Source organism: Microcaecilia unicolor, chromosome 2 (assembly GCF_901765095.1).
Source record: "Microcaecilia unicolor chromosome 2, aMicUni1.1, whole genome shotgun sequence".
Lineage (NCBI taxonomy): Eukaryota > Metazoa > Chordata > Amphibia > Gymnophiona > Siphonopidae > Microcaecilia > Microcaecilia unicolor.
This window is the reverse complement of record NC_044032.1, coordinates 573,555,893-573,575,630: the sequence shown is the minus strand read 5'-3', so window position 1 is coordinate 573,575,630 and position 19,738 is coordinate 573,555,893. Positions and strand designations below refer to the sequence as shown.

The window sequence follows — 19,738 nt, the reverse complement described above, 5'->3', positions numbered from 1 at the left end:
ATAAAATATAAAGAGAAAAGAGAGAATAGTTCTCTGTTATAAAGAAATAGTTCTTACCCGGAGCAATGCAGAAACAAAGAAGGGAAAATATATTTCCTGGAGAAATAGCCAATTAGCAATGATGCCCTGAATCAGGACAGAGAAAAGTCTCTTGCAAAATATGGCTAATTCTGAAGATTTCTTTGTGTGCAGGTATTCTTATAGAAAAAGTGATGTCGTCACCTCTCCCCCCTCCTACACCAATGGAAGGTAGCATAGGTGTCCTGCCAACACCCTATTGGTACATTTGACCTTACCATCTTGTAACTGAAGAAAAGATGTGTATTCCAGATACTGGGCTGCCATAGTAATGAAAGCCAAGGATGTCTGCATTCCTGTCTACGGCTACCAGCAGTGATTAGCAGCCAGGTACAGAAAAGACAGAGGGGGGGATGGGAGGCAGTACAGTACAGGTAAAGTAGAACATCTTTTTATAGAGAGGTCTGAAGGCAAGTCAAGATAGCCCTCCTCTGAGGGCTCCCCTGGCTGAATCTCAGACTCCCAGGAACGGTCTGCATTAGATTCTGCAAATACTCTTTGTGAGATGTCCAAGTTTGTGCCTGCCTCAGACCATTGAATGTTTGACCAGGGTCCAGGCGAGACCACTGATTGTATGGGTCCCCTTCTGGACTCCAGGATCACTTCTTCCCCCGATGGACTAAGAGGAGCAGTAGATCAACCGATGCTGACTCAGGACACCCGACGGTGCAACCAGCATCAACAAACGCTCAACAGGCATAGTGCAGGTCCTCCAAGATGGGCTAGGGCAGCAACATGGCCAATTCTGACACTCCGCTGCCTCCGCATGGCTCTGAGCCAGGATGGCTCCAGCTCCTCTTGTACATGACCCAGAACGCCTCTCAGGAACAGTCATCGATAGAGGCTGGGTCAGTGTCCAGTACAGAGACAGTGGTGAGATGTCTGAGTTTGTGCTGCCTCAGACCACTGGATGTTTGTCCAGGCTGCGGATGAGACCACTGATTGTATGGGTCCCTTCTGGAACTCCAGGATCACTTCCTCCCCCGATGGGCTGAGAGGAGCAGCCAGATCAACTGATGCTGGCTCAGACACCCAGGCGGTGCACCAGCAGCAACAAACGCCTGACAGACATAGTGCAGATCTCCAAGATGGCTAGGGCAGCAACATGGTCAATGCTGACATTCCCGATGTCTCGGCATGGCGCCGAGCCAGGATGTGCTCTAGCTCCTCTTGTGACATATACACACAAACCAGGACTTGTAGCCACCAACTCAAAGAGAGTGCTTGAAACAGTTCACACCAGTATAATATAATAGAAATGTTTTATGTATGTAGAGTACCCTCAGGATATTTACCACTATTACTGCAGTCAATAATGCGCTACAAGGTGGCATAGCACTTCTTCATCGGTAACTCTAACAATTTTTTGGGAGGAGCAACATATGCTCATTTTTTCATGCTTCCCAATCGCCTCAGTGCTATAAAATCGCTTATCACTTTTAAAAATGTATATACTAGGTGAAAACTGTGCACTTAACAAATTCTTGCCTCCCTGGCAGAACTATCTTGCCTTGCTGAACATTCATCAATTGCCTTCCCCTGAAACCGCCCGACTCCGGGGAGGGGGGGGGGGGGGTTTCAATCACTTTCCTCAGGGACAAGGGTTAAGGCTGCATAATTCTTTTCTTCCTCATTCTTTTTTTCTCTCAAGCAATCAACAAGACAAAGCTTTGTCTTGTTGATTGCTTGAGAGAGAGGGGGGATGGGAGGCAGTACAGTACAGGTAAAGTAGAACATCTTTTTACAGAGAGGTCTGAAGGCAAGTCAAGATAGCCCTCCTCTGAGGGCTCCCCTGGCTGAATCTCAGACTCCCAGGAAGCTTTGTCTTGTTGATTGCTTGAGAGAAAAAAGAATGAGGAAGAAAAGAATTATGCAGCCTTAACCCTTGCAATGTCCTATGGATTAGGAAACGTTTATTGGGCAGAAAACAGAGACTAGGATTAAATGGCCATTTTTCTAATTGGAGAATAGTGGAGTGCTGCAGGGATCTGTACTGGGACTGTGCTGTTTAGCATATAAATGATCTGGAAAACAGAACCATTTTTAGAACGGATGTTTTTGTTAAACCCATGGATAGAAATTTGTTGTTCAGGTATGATAGTAGGCATCCTTATCGTTTAAAACGCAGCCTTCCCTATTCTCAATTTCTTCAATATCGCAGGATCTGCGATACTTCTCAACAGTACCAAGAATCAGCAGAGTTAAAAAGCAAATTCAAGGAAAGAGGCTATCTGGATAAGCTGGTTAAGCAATCATATAAAAGAGCTTTGTTTAACCACCGGGAATTTTTATTACAACATGATCAGCATAAGGCAGTCAAGAGTGAGGATAAAGTCACCTCTTGTGTCCTGAAATTCTCAAATAGATCTCCACAGATAGCTGCTATCCTAAGAAAACACTTGAATGTCATGCTTACTCAACAAACTTCCGTGATCATCATCTCATGTTGTCTTTTGCCCTTAATCATAACTTACAGGATCAATTAAGTTATGCCGATGTGTGGTCCACAAGTCGACACACCAAAGGACATCATCAAAGGTGTGGCCTCTGTTCTATTTGTCCGATTTCTGTGGACGGTTCCAGTTTCAGATCTTCATCTGGCAAGTTATATGATTTAAGGTGTCATACGTCATGTGATTCTAAAAATGTGATACACATTTTTCGCTGTCCTTGTGATTTGTTGTACATGGGACACACTACACGTCATTTTATGACTAGAGTTATTGAGCATTGGCACTGTGTAACACATTTGAAATTGGAAGCACCGATGACACGCCACTGTGTTCAGTCTCAGCACCAATTTGACCAACTACATGTATGGGTCATTGACCAAGTTTCATTGGGTAAGAGAGGGGGTGGACATTAAAACATTTTATTGGGAAAGGAACAACATTGGATATACCTTTTGAATACAGTCGAACAGAAAGTCTTAATAAAAACATTGAATGGAGCGCTTATTATTGATCTGCCAAAGACCACCTATGGAGGAGTGGCCTTCCTGATAGGGGAAGCAATAGGTTACCATTCGTCCGGATTTCCCGGACATGTCCTCTTTTTGAGGGCATGTCCAGGGCGTCCGGCGGATTTTGCCTGCACCCACGTTTGTCCGGATTTCTGGACAAACGTGGGTGCGGGTAGGCGCGTGCGTGTGGGCGGGCGATCGGCGCCGTGGGTCTGGTCTCTCCCGTCCCCTCCCCTCCTTACCATGTTCCCTGGTGGTCTAGTGACGTCTTGGGGCAGGAAAGAGCCCCCTCTTTCCTGCCCGAGAGCGCTGCCTCGCTGTCTATCATCCTCCTCGGTCTGGCTGGGGATTCAAAATGGCCACCGAGAGTTGAACTCTCGCGAGGCCGCTTCAACTCTCGGTGGCCATTTTGAATCCCCAGCCAGCCCGAGGAGGATGCAGCAGGCAAGGGCAGGCAGCGCTCCGGGCAGGAAAGAGGGGGCTCTTTCCTGCCCCGAAGAGAAGACGCTACTAGACCACCAGGGCTAGATAGTAAGTGAGGGGGGGTATGTGAGGAGGGGGGGGAGGGGACTATGTGACGGGGGGGGGCGGGAATAGGGGCGGAACGAGGACCCGAAGGGGTGGGGCATGAGGTGGGGCGGGGTAGGGGGCGTGACATGTGTCCTCTTTTTCAGAGGACACAAAATGGTAACCCTAGGAAGCAACCCTGTTTAGTGATTGGCTAGTCTATGACGTCCAATGATTTAAATGTGTGGGCGTCGAGGATTCTCTCTGCGCCATCTTTGTGAAACCAGCGACTGGGACTCCAATTTTTATGTCGTATTGGGCATTTGGAGTTATTACAGCGCCCTTCCTGAAGCAGCTAAGGATTTGGCGAAATGAGGCGCACTTGTTGAAGGGTTGATTGATTGCGTTGTAGGCTGTAGCCAAGAAGTAAAGAAGGATTGCCGGTTCACCTCTCAGACCAAGCCGTCATCAGCCTTATTTCCTCAGCATCCACCACAACCTGTAGTTAAGTATTGTTTATTTTTTAGGTTGAGTATAGAAGGTTCTGGGGTTCTAAGTTTAGATTGATTGGCTTGTTTGTGTATGTGGGGGGTTGCCCGTGCAGTTAGTGTTATACATTGGAGTCGGGTACAGTCTGTTCTAGTTTTCTAGTTTTAGTTTGGTGTTTGGTGTCTCTCACTAGGTGACAAGGAAGGAACAAAGGAGTTGTTTTTTTTTTAATCATTCGCTTTTCTCATGTAGAGTGAGTTTTTTTGCGCTTGATTATTTTTTCTCCTTTGCTCCTCACAGGAACCAATGATAATAATGGACTCCTAAGCTGATAGTGGTTTTATCAATACAATTGTATTTTCCCTATCTGGAGCTTTGAGGTTCCCATTTATGTAATTTGTCATTATAGATTTCTTTATTGGGATCTCTAGTAAACCACTGGGGAGACACCCACAAACTAAATTCTCAATTTTCAAACTTCTATGAATGATCAAATAAACAGAAACATCAAACCTTAAGTATGACCGTTTACATGCATCAGCTATTAAGATGGGTCAACCCATTTTAGAAATGCCCTCCTTCCCCAACTGTGTGAATTGTGTATTCAGATGCCACAAAAGAAAATGCCGTAAATACAAACTGTATTATTGTGTCTGCCTAAGACAGATCTCGCTGTTTACGGCCAGTTTCTCAGCCACTGCCGCAGTAGTTTTATTAAACTATTACGGAATTAAACCATACTGGTTATTTAGTAGGCACACACTATATTAGCAGACTGTGATCGTGAGTGAATGCCATTTATAATGTTGCTCATAGATTTTAGATTAATTTTGTACACCACTTTGCTCTTTGTTGATGATTGGCGGTAAGCAAAGTTTAATAAATCATAAATGTAAACAGATCTGTTGCTGTAATGTCTATAGCAGAGTGAAGCATTATTTAAGAATTTCACTGGGAAGACCAAAAAAATTTAAGTCCCATCTGTCAATTTTCAAGGTAGTTTATTAGAATGTTCTATACCGCCTTATGCTGTCAAATGGGTCAAGGCAGTTTACATACTAATAAATCTTATATAGAAAAAAAAACTTCAAGACAGGAAAGGGAATAATCACATAGACCAAAGCCAATCATACCTAAAAATAATATAAGAATTTTAAAAAGAAGAACTACTGCAAAATAATAAAAGTCCTGTCAATTGGAAAGCAGGCTTCACTCAAATTACAAATATGTGATTGATAGTTTCAGACACCAGCTTAAAGTAGCAACATTAAAATCCCGAACGGGTATGTAAACTTTCTATCTGACTAGTGTTTCTGCATACTATAGGACCTCATACTTATGTGTAATTTCAGTCTCTCAAATTTGCCACCAGTGCCCTTAATACTGGCAGTGTGACTAGCCTGGTAGCACAGTAGCAACACTATACACTGCTGTGCAATAGATCCCTCATTTGATCCATGAGTTGGGTCATTTATTCCCTGGTTCAGTTGGGAGAAAGATTTGGTCATTGCTCAAGGGCAGTAGTCATATTTCTGATTGGGGATTGCAGAGTTCTGTAAGGAGCCCTGATTTATTCCCCCCTGCCATGACAAACCTCCACTACCTAAATTGCAAAGGACTCAAATACAAAACCACCTATGCATCTAGCTTCTCCTATATAAGTACATAACTATGGAATGCATTGCCAAAAGCTGTGAAAACAATCTACGACCATCTAAACTTCAGGAAATCACTAGAAACCAACCTGTTCAAAAAGGCTTACCCTACCGACCCACCATAAATCCCTACACCCGGCAACACAGCAAAACCAATTATCGTCCCTCTCGTCGACCCCCAGGGTGCCTGAAACACACCTACCTTATTCGACCACAACAAAACTGTATTTGTTTTTTCTACCGGACTTGGCGAACGCCTTGACTGTGTAAGCCACATTGAGCCTGCAAATAGGTGGGAAAATGTGGGATACAAATGTAGCAAATAAATAGATGACTAGACTGCATATGTTGAGAGGAATATGAAATAAGCAGAAAATCCCTGAATTACTTATGACTGAAGACTCATGGATCAGATGCGTAGAAATTTTCCCATCAGACCAGTGATAGCTAAAACAATTTGGACTATACAGTATCTGTATTCTTGATCTCTGATTGCATTTCTTGTTTTATGATCTTCTGGCTCCATACATAGTATGGAATAGTTTAATACTGGTGCTTCAGTAAGTAAATCTGGTTCTGTTTTTCTGTTTTGTCACATTACTGGAGGGATTTACAGGAGCTGTTTAAAGCTAATGATCAAAAAGTAAATGTAAATTCTACAGTATTCTGACTTCTCATTTTAACACTATGGGTTACTTATTTTGAATGGAAATAGGCCTGGCCTCCACCTGCCAGAGGCCAGTCCTGTTTACACACACAGGCCTATATATATATATATATATATATACACTGAGATTTGTTTTTGTCTTTTCAGTGCTTTTCATCATTGAAGAAAATCCAGTTACCTTCTCTGAGTAAGCTGCCCTTTAAATCTGTAGATCATAAATTTATGGAAAAGTCAAAGCAGCAGTTGAATAGCTTCTTACAGGTAAGAAAATAAAACTTTTATGATAATTTGTGTATATTGTATATGGTAATTTGTATATGTATAATATCTGTGTTCTCATAAAGAAAAAGGAGTCTTCAGATTAACATTGTTCATGACCTTGTATGCTAAAGGGGTTTTCACATTTTGTGCCTATAGGAAGAATGTTTAGTACATCTGTCTTTTTTCCTTGCATTTTTCTATCCCTTTTTTTTGTTAAAGAAGCAAGCATACTGCATGTAATACTCTTGAGCTGCCACAAAAGTGTTGTACAGTGTTGTCTCTGCTCACTATGGGCCTCTTTTACTAAGCCATGCTAGCAATTCCTGGTGAAGCAAATGAGAGAAAACCCATTCAATTCCTATGGGCTTCCTCTTATTTGCTATGCAGGAATCACTAGCGCAGCTTAGTGAAAGACGCCTTATTGCCTTATTTTATTTGACATTGTTTGTTGTTTTTGAAGGGTGCCAGATTCCAGATTGTATGTCTTTTCAGAGTTTCCATTACTCACTCTAAATTCCATTTTTCAAAAAGGTATAGAAAATAATCTTCTTCAGCATGCAAGTGGCACAAAGCAGAGATTTTGCAGCATGGTGGTTGTCATATGTTGTCAGATCTATGACCACAGCTCTCTGATGAGATCGTGGCTGGCATCCTGTAGACTCTTATGTTACCATCATGATCTGCTAGACTTGAAAAGAAAGTATCACAAAAGTAATCGGCATAAAAAGGTTACACCTCGGGAATGTGTAGTTAAGATTTTGCATTAATGAAGGCTACTGCAAATCACGTTTCCAAATGTGAAATGAGCTGCTTTGCATGAATATGCATGCATTATAGCTCAGTGATATCTAAAATGTGAATTAAGGGTAACATAGTGTTACCATTCCCAGGGAGCATAACTAATGGATTCTTACTCTGGCAAAAGAGGTTCTCTCATCCTAATGATACTTAATTAAAATAAGGGTATTCTAATGATTTCTATTTATGTATATATGTGTAATATATCTGTGTATGGCATAACTAGTTATAGGTAATATGCAGTTATATAAATGCACAGTACCACACTGATATATATAAATTATAATTCTCCGAGGACAAGCAGGCTGCTTGTTCTCACTGATGGGTGACGTCCACGGCAGCCCCTCCAATCGGAAAACTTTACTAGCAAAGGCCTTTGCTAGTCCGATGCGCACCGCGCATGCGCCGCCGTCTTCCCGCCCGAACCGGCTCGTGTTCGTCAGTCTTCTTTTGTCCACGCTCGGGACGGTCGTGTTTTGCGCCGTTTCGCGCCCCTCAAAGTTGACCTTCGCGCGTCTTCGCGATTTTCGCTAGGAAAAAAAAAAAAAAGAGGACCTTTACAGTCTTTACCCCTTTCCCGTGCTTCCAGCTTTTGCCCCGTGTAAGTTTCCTTTCGCTTTCGGGGTAGGCCTTTTTTGAGGCCTTGGTACGAGTTTTTTCTCTCCCTATTTTTGATTTCGCCGGCGTGATTTTTCCGCCCATGTCATCGAAGTCTCCCAGCGGCTTCAAGAAGTGCACCCAGTGCGCCCGGGTAATCTCGCTCACTGATAGACACGCGTCGTGTCTTAAGTGTCTGGGGGCTGGGCACCGCCCGCAGGCCTGTAGTCTTTGCGCCCTTTTACAGAAGAGGACTCAGGTAGCGAGATTGGCCCAGTGGAACATGTTGTTCTCGGGCTCTTCGTTGGCAACAGCACCGGGGGCATCGACGTCGACAGCATCAAGACCTTCAACCTCGGCATCGACTGCATCGAGGCATCGACCCTCTGCATCGTCGGTACTGAGACATCGAAAGGCTGCGTCGGCGTCGGTGGTACTGGGACCTCCACTAGTGCTGATGTCGTCGGACTGTGGTGCTTCGACTGGAGTGCAGGTGAGGGCTGTCCATTCCCCTGCTGGTGGCGGTGAGCCTTCGGGTGGGTCTCCCCCTACCCTGAGGGCTCCTGCGGTACAGCCCCCCCGAGACCGACCTTCTTCGGCCTCGGCCCCGAGGAAGCGACGGCTGGATTCTACGTCCTCCTCGTCGGTACCGGGAAGTTCCGGTGACATGCTTCGTTTGAAAAAGTCAAAGAAGCATCGACACCGGTCTCCTTCCCGCATCGGTACCGAGAGCTCTGGGTCGCCGAGGGAGTCGGCACCCAGTAGGCATCGGCACCGGGAGGACCGCTCACCCTCTGTTCAGGAGGTGTCGATGCGCTCCACCTTGGACAGCCCGGAACAGCCTCCACGCCCAGAACAGACTCTGACCTCAACGCCTGCATCGGCTTCCATGTCTTTCTCCAATGGACTATCCTTCTCCACCTAAGGAAGCGTCTACAGTACCCATGCATCATGTCCTAAAAAAGACATTGCTGGCGAACTGGACCAAGCCTCTAAGTAATCCCCACATTCTCAAGAAGATCGAGTCCCAGTACCGGATCCATGGGGACCCAGAGCTGATGCGCACTCAGTTGCCGCACGACTCTGGTGTGGTGGATCTGGCCCTAAAGAAGGCTAAGAGTTCTAGGGAACATGCTTTGGCGCCCCCGGGCAAGGACTCTAGAACCTTAGACTCCTTTGGGAGGAAGGCCTACCATTCTTCTATGCTCGTAGCCAAAATCCAGTCTTACCAGCTCTACACGAGCATACATATGCGGAACAATGTGCGGCAGTTGGCGTGCTTGGTGGACAAGCTCCCTCCTGAGCAAGCCAAGCCATTTCAGGAGGTGGTCAGGCAGCTGAAGGCGTGCAGAAAATTCCTGGCCAGAGAGGTATATGATACCTTTGATGTTGCGTCCAGGGCCGCTGCTCAAGGTGTGGTGATGCGCAGACTCTCATGGCTGCATGCCTCCGACCTGGAGAATAGGATCCAGCAGCGGATTGCGGACTCCCCTTGCCGAGCGGACAATATTTTTGGAGAGAAAGTCGAACAGGTGGTAGAGCAGCTCCACCAGCGGGATACCGCTTTCGACAAGTTCTCCCGCTGGCAGCCTTCAGCATCTGCCTCCTCAGGTAGACGTTTTTATGGGGGAAGGAAGACTGTTCCTTACTCTTCTAGTAAGCGTAGGTACAATCCTCCTTCTCGACAGCCTGCGGCCCAGGCTAAGCCCCAGCGCGCTCGCTCTCGTCAGCAGCGTGCGCCTCAGCAAGGCCCCACGGCTCCCCAGCAAAAGCAGGGGCGAGCTTTTGACTGGCTCCAGCAGAGCATAGCCGACATCAACGTGTCAGTGCCGGGCGATCTGCCGGTCGGGGGGAGGTTGAAAGTTTTTCACCAAAGGTGGCCTCTTATAACCTCCGACCGTTGGGTTCTTCAAATAGTCTGGCAAGGATACACCCTCAATTTGGCCTCCAAACCTCCAAATTGCCCACCGGGAGCTCAATCTTACAGCTTCCAGCACAAGCAGGTACTTGCAGAGGAACTCTCCGCCCTTCTCAGCGCCAATGCGGTCGAGCCCGTGCCATCCGGGCAAGAAGGGCTGGGATTCTATTCCAGGTACTTCCTTGTGGAAAAGAAAACAGGGGGGATGCGTCCCATCCTAGACCTAAGGGCCCTGAACAAATATCTGGTCAAGGAAAAGATCAGGATGCTTTCCCTGGGCACCCTTCTCCCCATGATTCAGGAAAACGATTGGCTATGCTCTCTGGACTTGAAGGATGCCTACACGCACATCCCGATACTGCCAGCTCACAGACAGTATCTGCGATTTCAGCTGGGCACACGTCACTTCCAGTACTGTGTGCTACCCTTTGGGCTCGCCTCTGCGCACAGAGTGTTCACGAAGTGCTTGGCTGTAGTAGCAGCGGCGCTTCGCAGGCTGGGAGTACACTTGTTCCCCTATCTCGACGATTGGCTGGTGAAGAACACATCCGAGGCAGGAGCTCTACAGTCCATGCAGATGACTATTCGCCTCCTGGAGCTACTGGGGTTTGTGATAAATTATCCAAAGTCCCATCTTCTCCCAGTGCAGAGACTCGAATTCATAGGAGCTCTGCTGGATTCTCGGACGGCTCATGCCTATCTCCCAGAGACGAGAGCCAACAACTTGTTGTCCCTCGTCTCGCGGGTGCGAGCGTCCCAGCAGATCACAGCTCGGCAGATGTTGAGATTGCTGGGCCACATGGCCTCCACAGTTCATGTGACTCCCATGGCCCGCCTTCACATGCGATCTGCTCAATGGACCCTAGCTTCCCAGTGGTTTCAGGCTGCTGGGGATCTAGAAGACGTGATCCACCTGTCCACGAGTTTTCTCAAATCCCTGTATTTGTGAACGATTTGGTCCAATTTGACTCTGGGACGTCCTTTCCAAATTCCTCAGCCACAAAAAGTGCTGACTACGGATGCGTCTCTCCTGGGGTGGGGAGCTCATGTCGATGGGCTTCACACCCAGGGAAGCTGGTCCCTCCAGGAACGCGATCTGCAGATCAATCTTCTGGAGTTGCGAGCGGTCTGGAACGCTCTGAAGGCTTTCAGAGATCGGCTGTCCCACCAAATTATCCAAATTCAGACAGACAACCAGGTTGCCATGTATTACATCAACAAGCAGGGGGGCACCGGATCTCGCCCCCTGTGTCAGGAAGCCGTCAGCATGTGGCTGTGGGCTCGCCGTTACGGCATGTTGCTCCAAGCCATGTATCTGGCAGGCGTAAACAATAGTCTGGCCGACAGGTTGAGCAGGATCATGCAACCGCACGAGTGGTCGCTCAATTCCAGAGTAGTGAGGCAGATCTTCCAGGTGTGGGGCACCCCCTTGGTAGATCTCTTTGCATCTCAAGCCAACCACAAGGTCCCTCAATTCTGTTCCAGACTTCAGGCCCACGGCAGGCTGGCATCGGATGCCTTCCTCTTGGACTGGGGGGAAGGTCTACTGTATGCTTATCCTCCCATACTTCTGGTGGGGAAGACTTTGTTGAAACTCAAGCAAGACCGAGGCACCATGATTCTGATTGCTCCGTTTTGGCCGCGTCAGATCTGGTTCCCTCTTCTTCTGGAGTTGTCCTCCGAAGAACCGTGGAGATTGGAGTGTTTTCCGACCCTCATCACACAAGACGAAGGGGCGCTTCTGCATCCCAACCTCCGGTCTCTGGCTCTCACGGCCTGGATGTTGAGAGCGTAGACTTTGCCTCTTTGGGTCTGTCAGAGGGTGTCTCCCGTATCTTGCTTGCTTCCAGGAAAGATTCCACTAAGAGGAGTTACTTCTTTCTATGGAGGAGGTTTGCCGTCTGGTGTGACAGCAAGGCCCTAGATCCTCGCTCTTGTCCTACACAGACCCTGCTTGAATACTTTCTGCACTTGTCTGAGTCTGGTCTCAAGACCAACTCTGTAAGGGTTCACTTTAGCGCAATCAGTGCATACCATTACCGTGTGGAAGGTAAGCCGATCTCAGGACAGCCTTTAGTTGTTCGCTTCATAAGAGGTTTGCTTTTGTCAAAGCCCCCCGTCAAACCTCCTACAGTGTCATGGGATCTCAATGTCATTCTCACCCAGCTGATGAACCTCCTTTTGAGCCACTGAACTCATGCCATCTGAAGTACTTGACCTGGAAGGTCATTTTCTTGGTGGCAGTTACTTCAGCTCGTAGAGTCAGTGAGCTTCAGGCTCTGGTAGCCCAGGCCACTTACACCAAATTTCATCATAACAGAGTAGTCCTCCGCACTCACCCTAAGTTCTTGCTGAAGGTTGTGTCGGAGTTCCATCTGAACCAGTCAGTTGTCTTGCCAACATTCTTTCCCCGTCCTCATTCCTGCCCTGCTGAACGTCAGCTGCACACATTGGACTGCAAAAGAGCATTGGCCTTCTATCTGGAGCGGACACAGCCCAACAGACAGTCCGCCCAATTGTTTGTTTCTTTTGATCCCAACAGGAGGGGAGTGGCTGTGGGGAAACGCACCATATCCAATTGCCTAGCAGATTGCATTTGCTTCACTTACGCCCAGGCTGGGCTGGCTCTTGAGGGTCATGTCACGGCTCACAAAGTCAGAGCCATGGCTGCGTCAGTGGCCCACTTGAAGTCAGCCACTATTGAAGAGATCTGCAAAGCTGCGATGTGGTCATCTGTCCACACATTCACATCTCATTACTGCCTGCAGCAGGATACCCGATGCGACAGTCGGTTCGGGCAGTCAGTGCTTCAGAATCTGTTCGGGGTTTAGAATCCAACTCCACCCCCCTAGGCCCAGGTTTTATTCTGTTCCAGGCTACACTCTCTGTTAGTTGGATAAGTTGTTAGGTCAATCTCAGTTATGTCCTCGCCGTTGTGAGGCCCAATTGACCATGTTTGTTGTTTTGAGTGAGCCTGGGGGCTAGGGATACCCCATCAGTGAGAACAAGCAGCCTGCTTGTCCTCGGAGAAAGCGAATGCTACATACCTGTAGAAGGTATTCTCCGAGGACAGCAGGCTGATTGTTCTCACAAACCCGCCCGCCTCCCCTTTGGAGTTGTGTCTTCCCTTCTCTTTGTCTTGCTACATACGGGACTGACGAACACGAGCCGGTTCGGGCGGGAAGACGGCCGCGCATGCGCGGTGCGCATCGGCGCGCGAGGACTAGCAAAGGCCTTTGCTAGTAAAGTGTTCCGATTGGAGGGGCTGCCGTGGACGTCACCCATCAGTGAGAACAATCAGCCTGCTGTCCTCGGAGAATACCTTCTACAGGTATGTAGCATTCGCTTTATTGTGGGTAGCACCTTAAAATCCTCAGCTGTGTGCATTCAGCAATCAAAAAAGCAAATAGCATGTTAGGAATTATCCAGAAAGGAATGGATAATAAGACATAGAATTTTATAATGCCTCTGTATAGATCAGTGGTGAGCCACATCTTTTTATTTATATTCATATTTATACACATGTACACAGAGGATGTATATATTAATTTGGGGGGGAATTTCAGTTAGAACTTAACATCACAAATTTGTCTAGTTGTCAATTGCAGGAATTAATGGAAATACATAACAATAAGCATTGTATTTAACTGCCGTTTGAATAACAATACAGAACCAATATCCCTCATCCTACCTTCAAAGCATTCACCAGTATCAAACCTTATAATCAAACCTCCTTGCCTTCTCTACTACCCACCCTCCACCCAAACCTTTACAGCTTTAAATAGTGTCACCAGCATGGGTCATTTTGTTTGCTCTCAGACCCTATTCTTTCTGGTTATACCACCTGCACATTAATTCACCTCTATTTACCAAATGGCTCCTTAATCTTTGCTAAATGGACCAACTTTATTACAATGTAATGCTGTAAGTTTAGACCTTAGATAGGATGAAGTATATCCATTAAGTCTGTATTGTTGGTACATTTTTATTTTTCCAGGATTTAGCTAATGTCACTTTTGCCGTTGTGGCCACTTGAGCAATAAATTTCTGCTGGACTACCCCACTATTCTTTATTTTCAGCAAAAATATACTCTATAAACACATCCATTTACACTCTCAAAGTGTCTTTGATTAGAGTTGCCATCCCTTTCCAGTAGCTTTGCACAGTGGGATTCGACCACCAAATTTGGTTGAAGTTTTCGTTTTGCTCACACTCTTGCCTTCAGAAACCTGACCCCATTCTATATATACGCTGAGGATACTCTGGGGTATGATAATGTAGCATTTTATAGTTATTTTTTTAACTAGAGTGATTAAGGAAACCTTGGAAATATTTTGCCCCATTGTATATCTTCTCAATGTCGCCCTAAGAAAACCTTACACTACCTAGTGTGACTTTTAACCTGGTTGTATTGGCTCAGTAATGTTGCATGACTCCTAGAGAATCCTGGCTTTCTTTGATCTAGAATCCATAACCCATTCCAGTTCCCATCTACGCCCCCTCCTCCCTCATTTAAGTTCAACCCCTAAAATCTTTAAGCATTCTATACTGAAAAACATCCTTTTTCTCCATTCCATATTCCTTTTCCAGGTGTTTCAAGCTGAAAAGTTCCCTCACATATAATATCATTTGCCCCAATCTTTGGAGCCCTTTAGCTAATCTTTCATAGGTGAAATCCTCCCTTCCCAGTGGAAATTTTTGCATATACTGTATCGGGGTCATATCAAAATATGCCTTTTCCTAAAAATAAAAAAAAATTCCATTCCGGCTGACCCCATATGCCCAGTGCTGCCATTACCAATAGACTAGCGTCTCATCTAGCTGGTCTCTTACCATCTCTAGTTTTAGGAATGGGGTAGTGTGGGCATGGAGGCATTTTGGAAAGTGGGAGTAGTTGGGGGTGGGGGTTTTTGAGAGTTGGCAGTCTGAAAGAAGGAATTCCTTAACTGCTGTGTTTCATTGTGTGTAAGTTTGTGTGCTACAGAAGTTGTGTAAGTTTGTGTGCTACAGAAGTTGGAATTCATCCCATAGAATGCATTGGTCAAAAATTGGGGGGGGGGGGGGGGGGAACACTACTTTCTCAGACACTTCATCTCCAAGTTGACTCATTTTTCAGTCATGATGTGTCTTACCAGTTTTTCCAACACACAAGCACCTCAGCTACTTCACGGGCAGCGGCAGCAACACACATTCACTACCTGCGCCAGCTCCGCAGACTTCCTTCTGCTAGGGTCACAGCAGAGGGAAGCCTACAAGGCATGTGCAGGCACTGGATACTCGTCGCTGCCCCCGCCTGTGAAGTTCAGGAAGGGGGAGGTTTACAAAGAGGGGGGAGAGAGTTGCCAGGCCGTGGGTGAACGAGCACAGGGGGGGGGGGGACACCAAATCCAGATAAGGGAGAGGGGGAGAGTAAGGCGGCCACTGCTGAATTGTCTTGCGTTGGCCTGAGCCAAGAATGGGCAGGCCTCTGCCCATCCAGGCCCACTTGTAGCTACGCCACTATGACAAACACTCCTTCTGCATTATTATTTCCAATATTTATTGGGTTAGAAAGAATGAAAAGACATAGAAGAATTGGGAAAAGTATAGAGAACAACAAATATGATAAAGAGGATGGAACATCTCCCTCATTTATTTAGCTCTAAAGAAAGGCTAAACAAATTAAAAGCTTTTCACCCTGGAGAAGACACAACTCAGAAGAGGGAATGATATAGCAGGTCTCCCCCAACTTGTCCTGGAGACCCCACAGCCAGTCAGGTTTCAGGATATCTACAATTATTACTCTCCAGTGCATGGAGATTTCTCATATGCCTATTTGTTGTGGAAATACTGAAAAACCGACTGGCAGTGGGGTCCCTGGGATAGGTTTGGGAAACCCTGTGATGGAGGTTTTTACAAACTCATGTAAATAGGGAATGGTTGTATTACCTAAGGATATGAGGCACTAACACAGATGGACTTGCAAGGAGTTTGGAGGAATTCCTACAGGAGAAGTCTCATACACAATAATTAGTCAAGTAGACCCCAGAATTCTGTCACTCATTTCTTGGAAGAAACTGCAAGAAATGGATCTATTCTTTGGGATCTTCTGGGTCCATCCTAGTGAGCTGGATTGGTCACTGTCAGAAGCAGGATGCCCAGCTTGATGACCCTTTTGGTCTGACCCAGAATAGCATACAGGGCTGCGTGAGCAGTGCAGCCACACAGGGCACAAGGGAGATGGGGACGCATAAATAGCTCCATATCCATTGTCTCTCCTGTGAAGCCCACAATGCAGTGGGCAGGGTGAGGGAGCAAGGGTGCATGTCACATAGGACACGATTATCTAATAAAATCTTCAGTGAATACTACATTCTGTTTTTTCCACAGAAGCTGCTTTCCGATGAGAGGCTGTGTCAGAGTGAAGCACTTTATGCCTTTCTGAGTCCATCTCCAGAGCACCTGAAGGTCATTGATGTACAGGGAAAGAGAGCCTCATTTTCAATCTCATCATTTCTGGAAAGGCTTCCTGGGGATTTCTTCTCTCACCCAGAGGTGAGTGGTAGAAAGCACATTATCTAAACTGTAGGTGCCTATTGCAGGAATTAATGATGAGTTTCTCTGCATTTATGAACCTATGAGTCATTTGTCATTATTCTGCTTCAGTGCAACTTTTATGAAGTAAATGCTAATTACAAGTAATAATGGAAAGTCACATTTTGATCAGCTTAGCAACAGTATCTGTTTTGAAAACTGAACATAATATAAATTGCTTTCTCATATTTCATTACAATAAGAAAACATTCTTAGGAGAGGTAGCCTGTGATTCAGGGTAAAATTAGGTTTTATTAGTGTGCATTGGGGATAGAGTTCACTTACTGCCCCACAGACAAAGTAATAATGAGTGCAGCCTGTAACTATTGACCTCTGATGCCACTTAAAGGTAGCCCAGGATTCAGTATTAGAGGATATTTTATCTTTTTCCCTTAATTACAACTGATTTCTGTGGTGCCTGTTCAAATATGATGAAAGGCTGAAGAATATGTAGAATGTATAGGGATATTATATTGTTGTTATGGGCTGTATTAGTATTTTGTTGTAATTTTATATATCACAAATTTTTGTTGTTATCCACTTTTGCTATATGAAAAGACATAATTCCAAACCAATCAAGAAAAAGAAGCAGGCAGATCCAGGGTAAAGGGTCATAGATTTGTTATGCCACCTTTTCTGTGGTATAGCCAAAGCAGTTTACATTTATTATATGCAGGTACTTTCTCATTCCCTATTGGGCTCACAGTTGTAAGTTTTTATACCTCGAGTCACTGAGACAGCTCTACTCTATGGTACTTGTTAGAGTCAAGGAAAACAGCAGAGGTGGTCCAGGAAAGAAGGAAACATTGAAGACTGTGAGCGACCCCTGATGAAGGCTAGTGCCAAAACTTGACCAAGTAGGGTCACTCTTCAATAAAGTGTGTTTTTAAACCCTTGGTTGTTTTCTTCACTGAGACAGCTCTACTCTAGGCTACCTGTTAGAGTCAAGGAAAACAGCAGAGGTGGTCCAGGAAAGAAGGAAACGATCAAGGTTTCACAAACAGACTTTTATTGAGGAACGACCCTACTTGGCCAAGTGTCAGCACTAGCCTTCATCAGGGGTCATAACAGTCTTCAATAGTAGCCCAATTGAACACAAGTCCATATACAATTTCCTAATGTTGGATAGTCCTTCATGCTACAACAGCGTCTAACCGTTACGTAATGGATAAACGCTGCTGTAGCATGGAGGACTATCCAATGTTAGAAAATGGTTATATATTGACTTGTGTTCAGTTGGGCTAATATTGAAGACTGTGAGCGACCCCTGATGAAGGCTAGTGCCAAAACCTGGCCAAGTAGGGTCACTCTTCAAAAAAGTCTGTTTTTAAACCCTTGGTTGTTTTCTTCTTTCCTGGACCAGCTCTGCTGTTTTCCTTGGACTTGTTGTTTGTGCAGAGGTCTTCTCCTTTTTCCTTAACCTCTTAGTGTAGACAAGATACAGATGTGTGTCCCCTTCTGTGAGGCAAGAGTTGGAGGCTCAATGATCTGAGCCTGTAAGGTTGTGATGAGGGCTGCTTAGGATGTGGTATGATGGAAGAAAACTGGGGTTCATGTTCTTCTCAGAACTGATTCTGCATTAGTGACTGGCTGGTGCCTCACTGAGTTTCAGTGATTGATATTTGCACCACTGCAGTTACTACTAGAGTGATTAAATTTTGTGTCCTAGTGAGACATAGCAAAAGAGTTTTCTGTCATATGCATGTGCTGGATTGTAGGGCACAGCATTTCTCAGTCCCAAATTAGAAACTTGTGTTTTGTTTCCAGGAGGAGGCTGAAGAGGACAGTGACTATTCAGACTCTGGAGATGATATAGATGAAAAGAAAGATGCACTTGCTGAACCATGTTTTATGCTGATAGGAGAAATTTTTGAACTGCATGGAAGTAAGCATTTAACTTTTTTGCTTTTTAACATACTGTTTTAACTAGAAAAGTTTCTGTTAACTGGATGCTTCCCAGTGACAGAAAAGCTTTTTCTGTATGTATATTCGATTCGATTTATTTCTTATAGTCCACTTTTGTCCAAGGCGGATTATAAAAACACAATAAAAAAACGTGAAACAGAACACATCCAGTATAAACAAAACTCAGGTGGTCATAGGTCTGGTCATCTCAGTGCCAAAATACTCCCAGTCTGTCTTCGGTCCTGGGATACTGCAAAAGCCAGTTCAAACAATTCTTCAATAATCTCTTAGAAGAGACAGTGTCTCGCTGCTGTTTAACTGAAAAGGCAGTTGGTTCAATTTGTATGGTCCAGCTGCAGAAAGGGCACTTTTCCTTGTCTCCTCAAGTCTCTACTGCCGCAGATCAGGAACAAGTCCACATGCATTCATTGAATGTAATATCCTCAAGGGTATAAGGCTGGAAAATGCTGCTCAAATAAAATGAATTACCATGATACAGTCTTTAATGAACTAACAAGAGCATCTTAAACTTAATGAAAGGAGGAAGGATAAAAATGGAATTGAGACTGAAAGATGCTATACACAGCTATGTAGAGAGCAATGAGGAAAAAGTGAACATGCTAAAAAAATACTTCTGTGTTCACGGGAAAAAATACTGAAGAAGTACCATGATCGGCTGGTAAAGGTACATGTGAGAATGGAGAGGATATTAAACATTCACAGAAGGATGTGTTTATGAACAGCTTGAAAAACTGAAAGTGGACATTGAGGAAACTTAGAGAAGTTTTGGCGGATCCTCTTAAAGATTTGTTTAATAAATCCTTGGAGATGGGAGAGGTACTGTGGGATTGGAGAAGAGTGGATATGGTCCTTCTTCACAAAAGTGGCAGCAGAGAAAAAGTGGGAAACTACAGGCTGGTAAGCCTCAGTTCAGTTATTGCAAAAGTAATGGAAACGTTGCTGAAGAAAAAGGTCAATGAATTTCCTGGTTTCTAATGCATTACAGGACCCGAGGCAGCATGGTTTTAGCAAAGGTAAATCGTGCCAAACAGATTTGACTGAATTCTTTGACTGGGCAACCAGAGAATAAGATTGAGGACATGCGCTAGATATAATCTACTTGGATTTTAGCAAAGCCTTTGACACAGTTCCTCATAGAGGCTCTTAAATAAGGATGCCAGAGGGTGGTGGTCAATAGAATTCACTCAGAGGAAGGAAAGGTGAGTAGCAGAGTACCTCAAGAATCAGTGCTGGAACCAATTCTGTTCAATGTATTTGTGAGTGACATTGCCAAAGGGTTAAAAGGTAAAGTTTGCCTTTTTGCAGA

General features: G+C 45.3%; 1 protein-coding gene across 1 annotated transcript in view; it reads left to right on the top strand.

The window, feature by feature from the left end:
* The window catches only part of SNX25 (sorting nexin 25), a 266,994-nt gene that overhangs the window by 183,320 nt on the left and 63,936 nt on the right, over positions 1–19,738 (top strand). Inside the window, 3 exon segments of the mRNA XM_030191496.1 lie at positions 6,506–6,619; positions 16,303–16,467; positions 18,274–18,391. Of these exon segments, the coding sequence (XP_030047356.1) occupies positions 6,506–6,619; positions 16,303–16,467; positions 18,274–18,391 (397 nt within the window).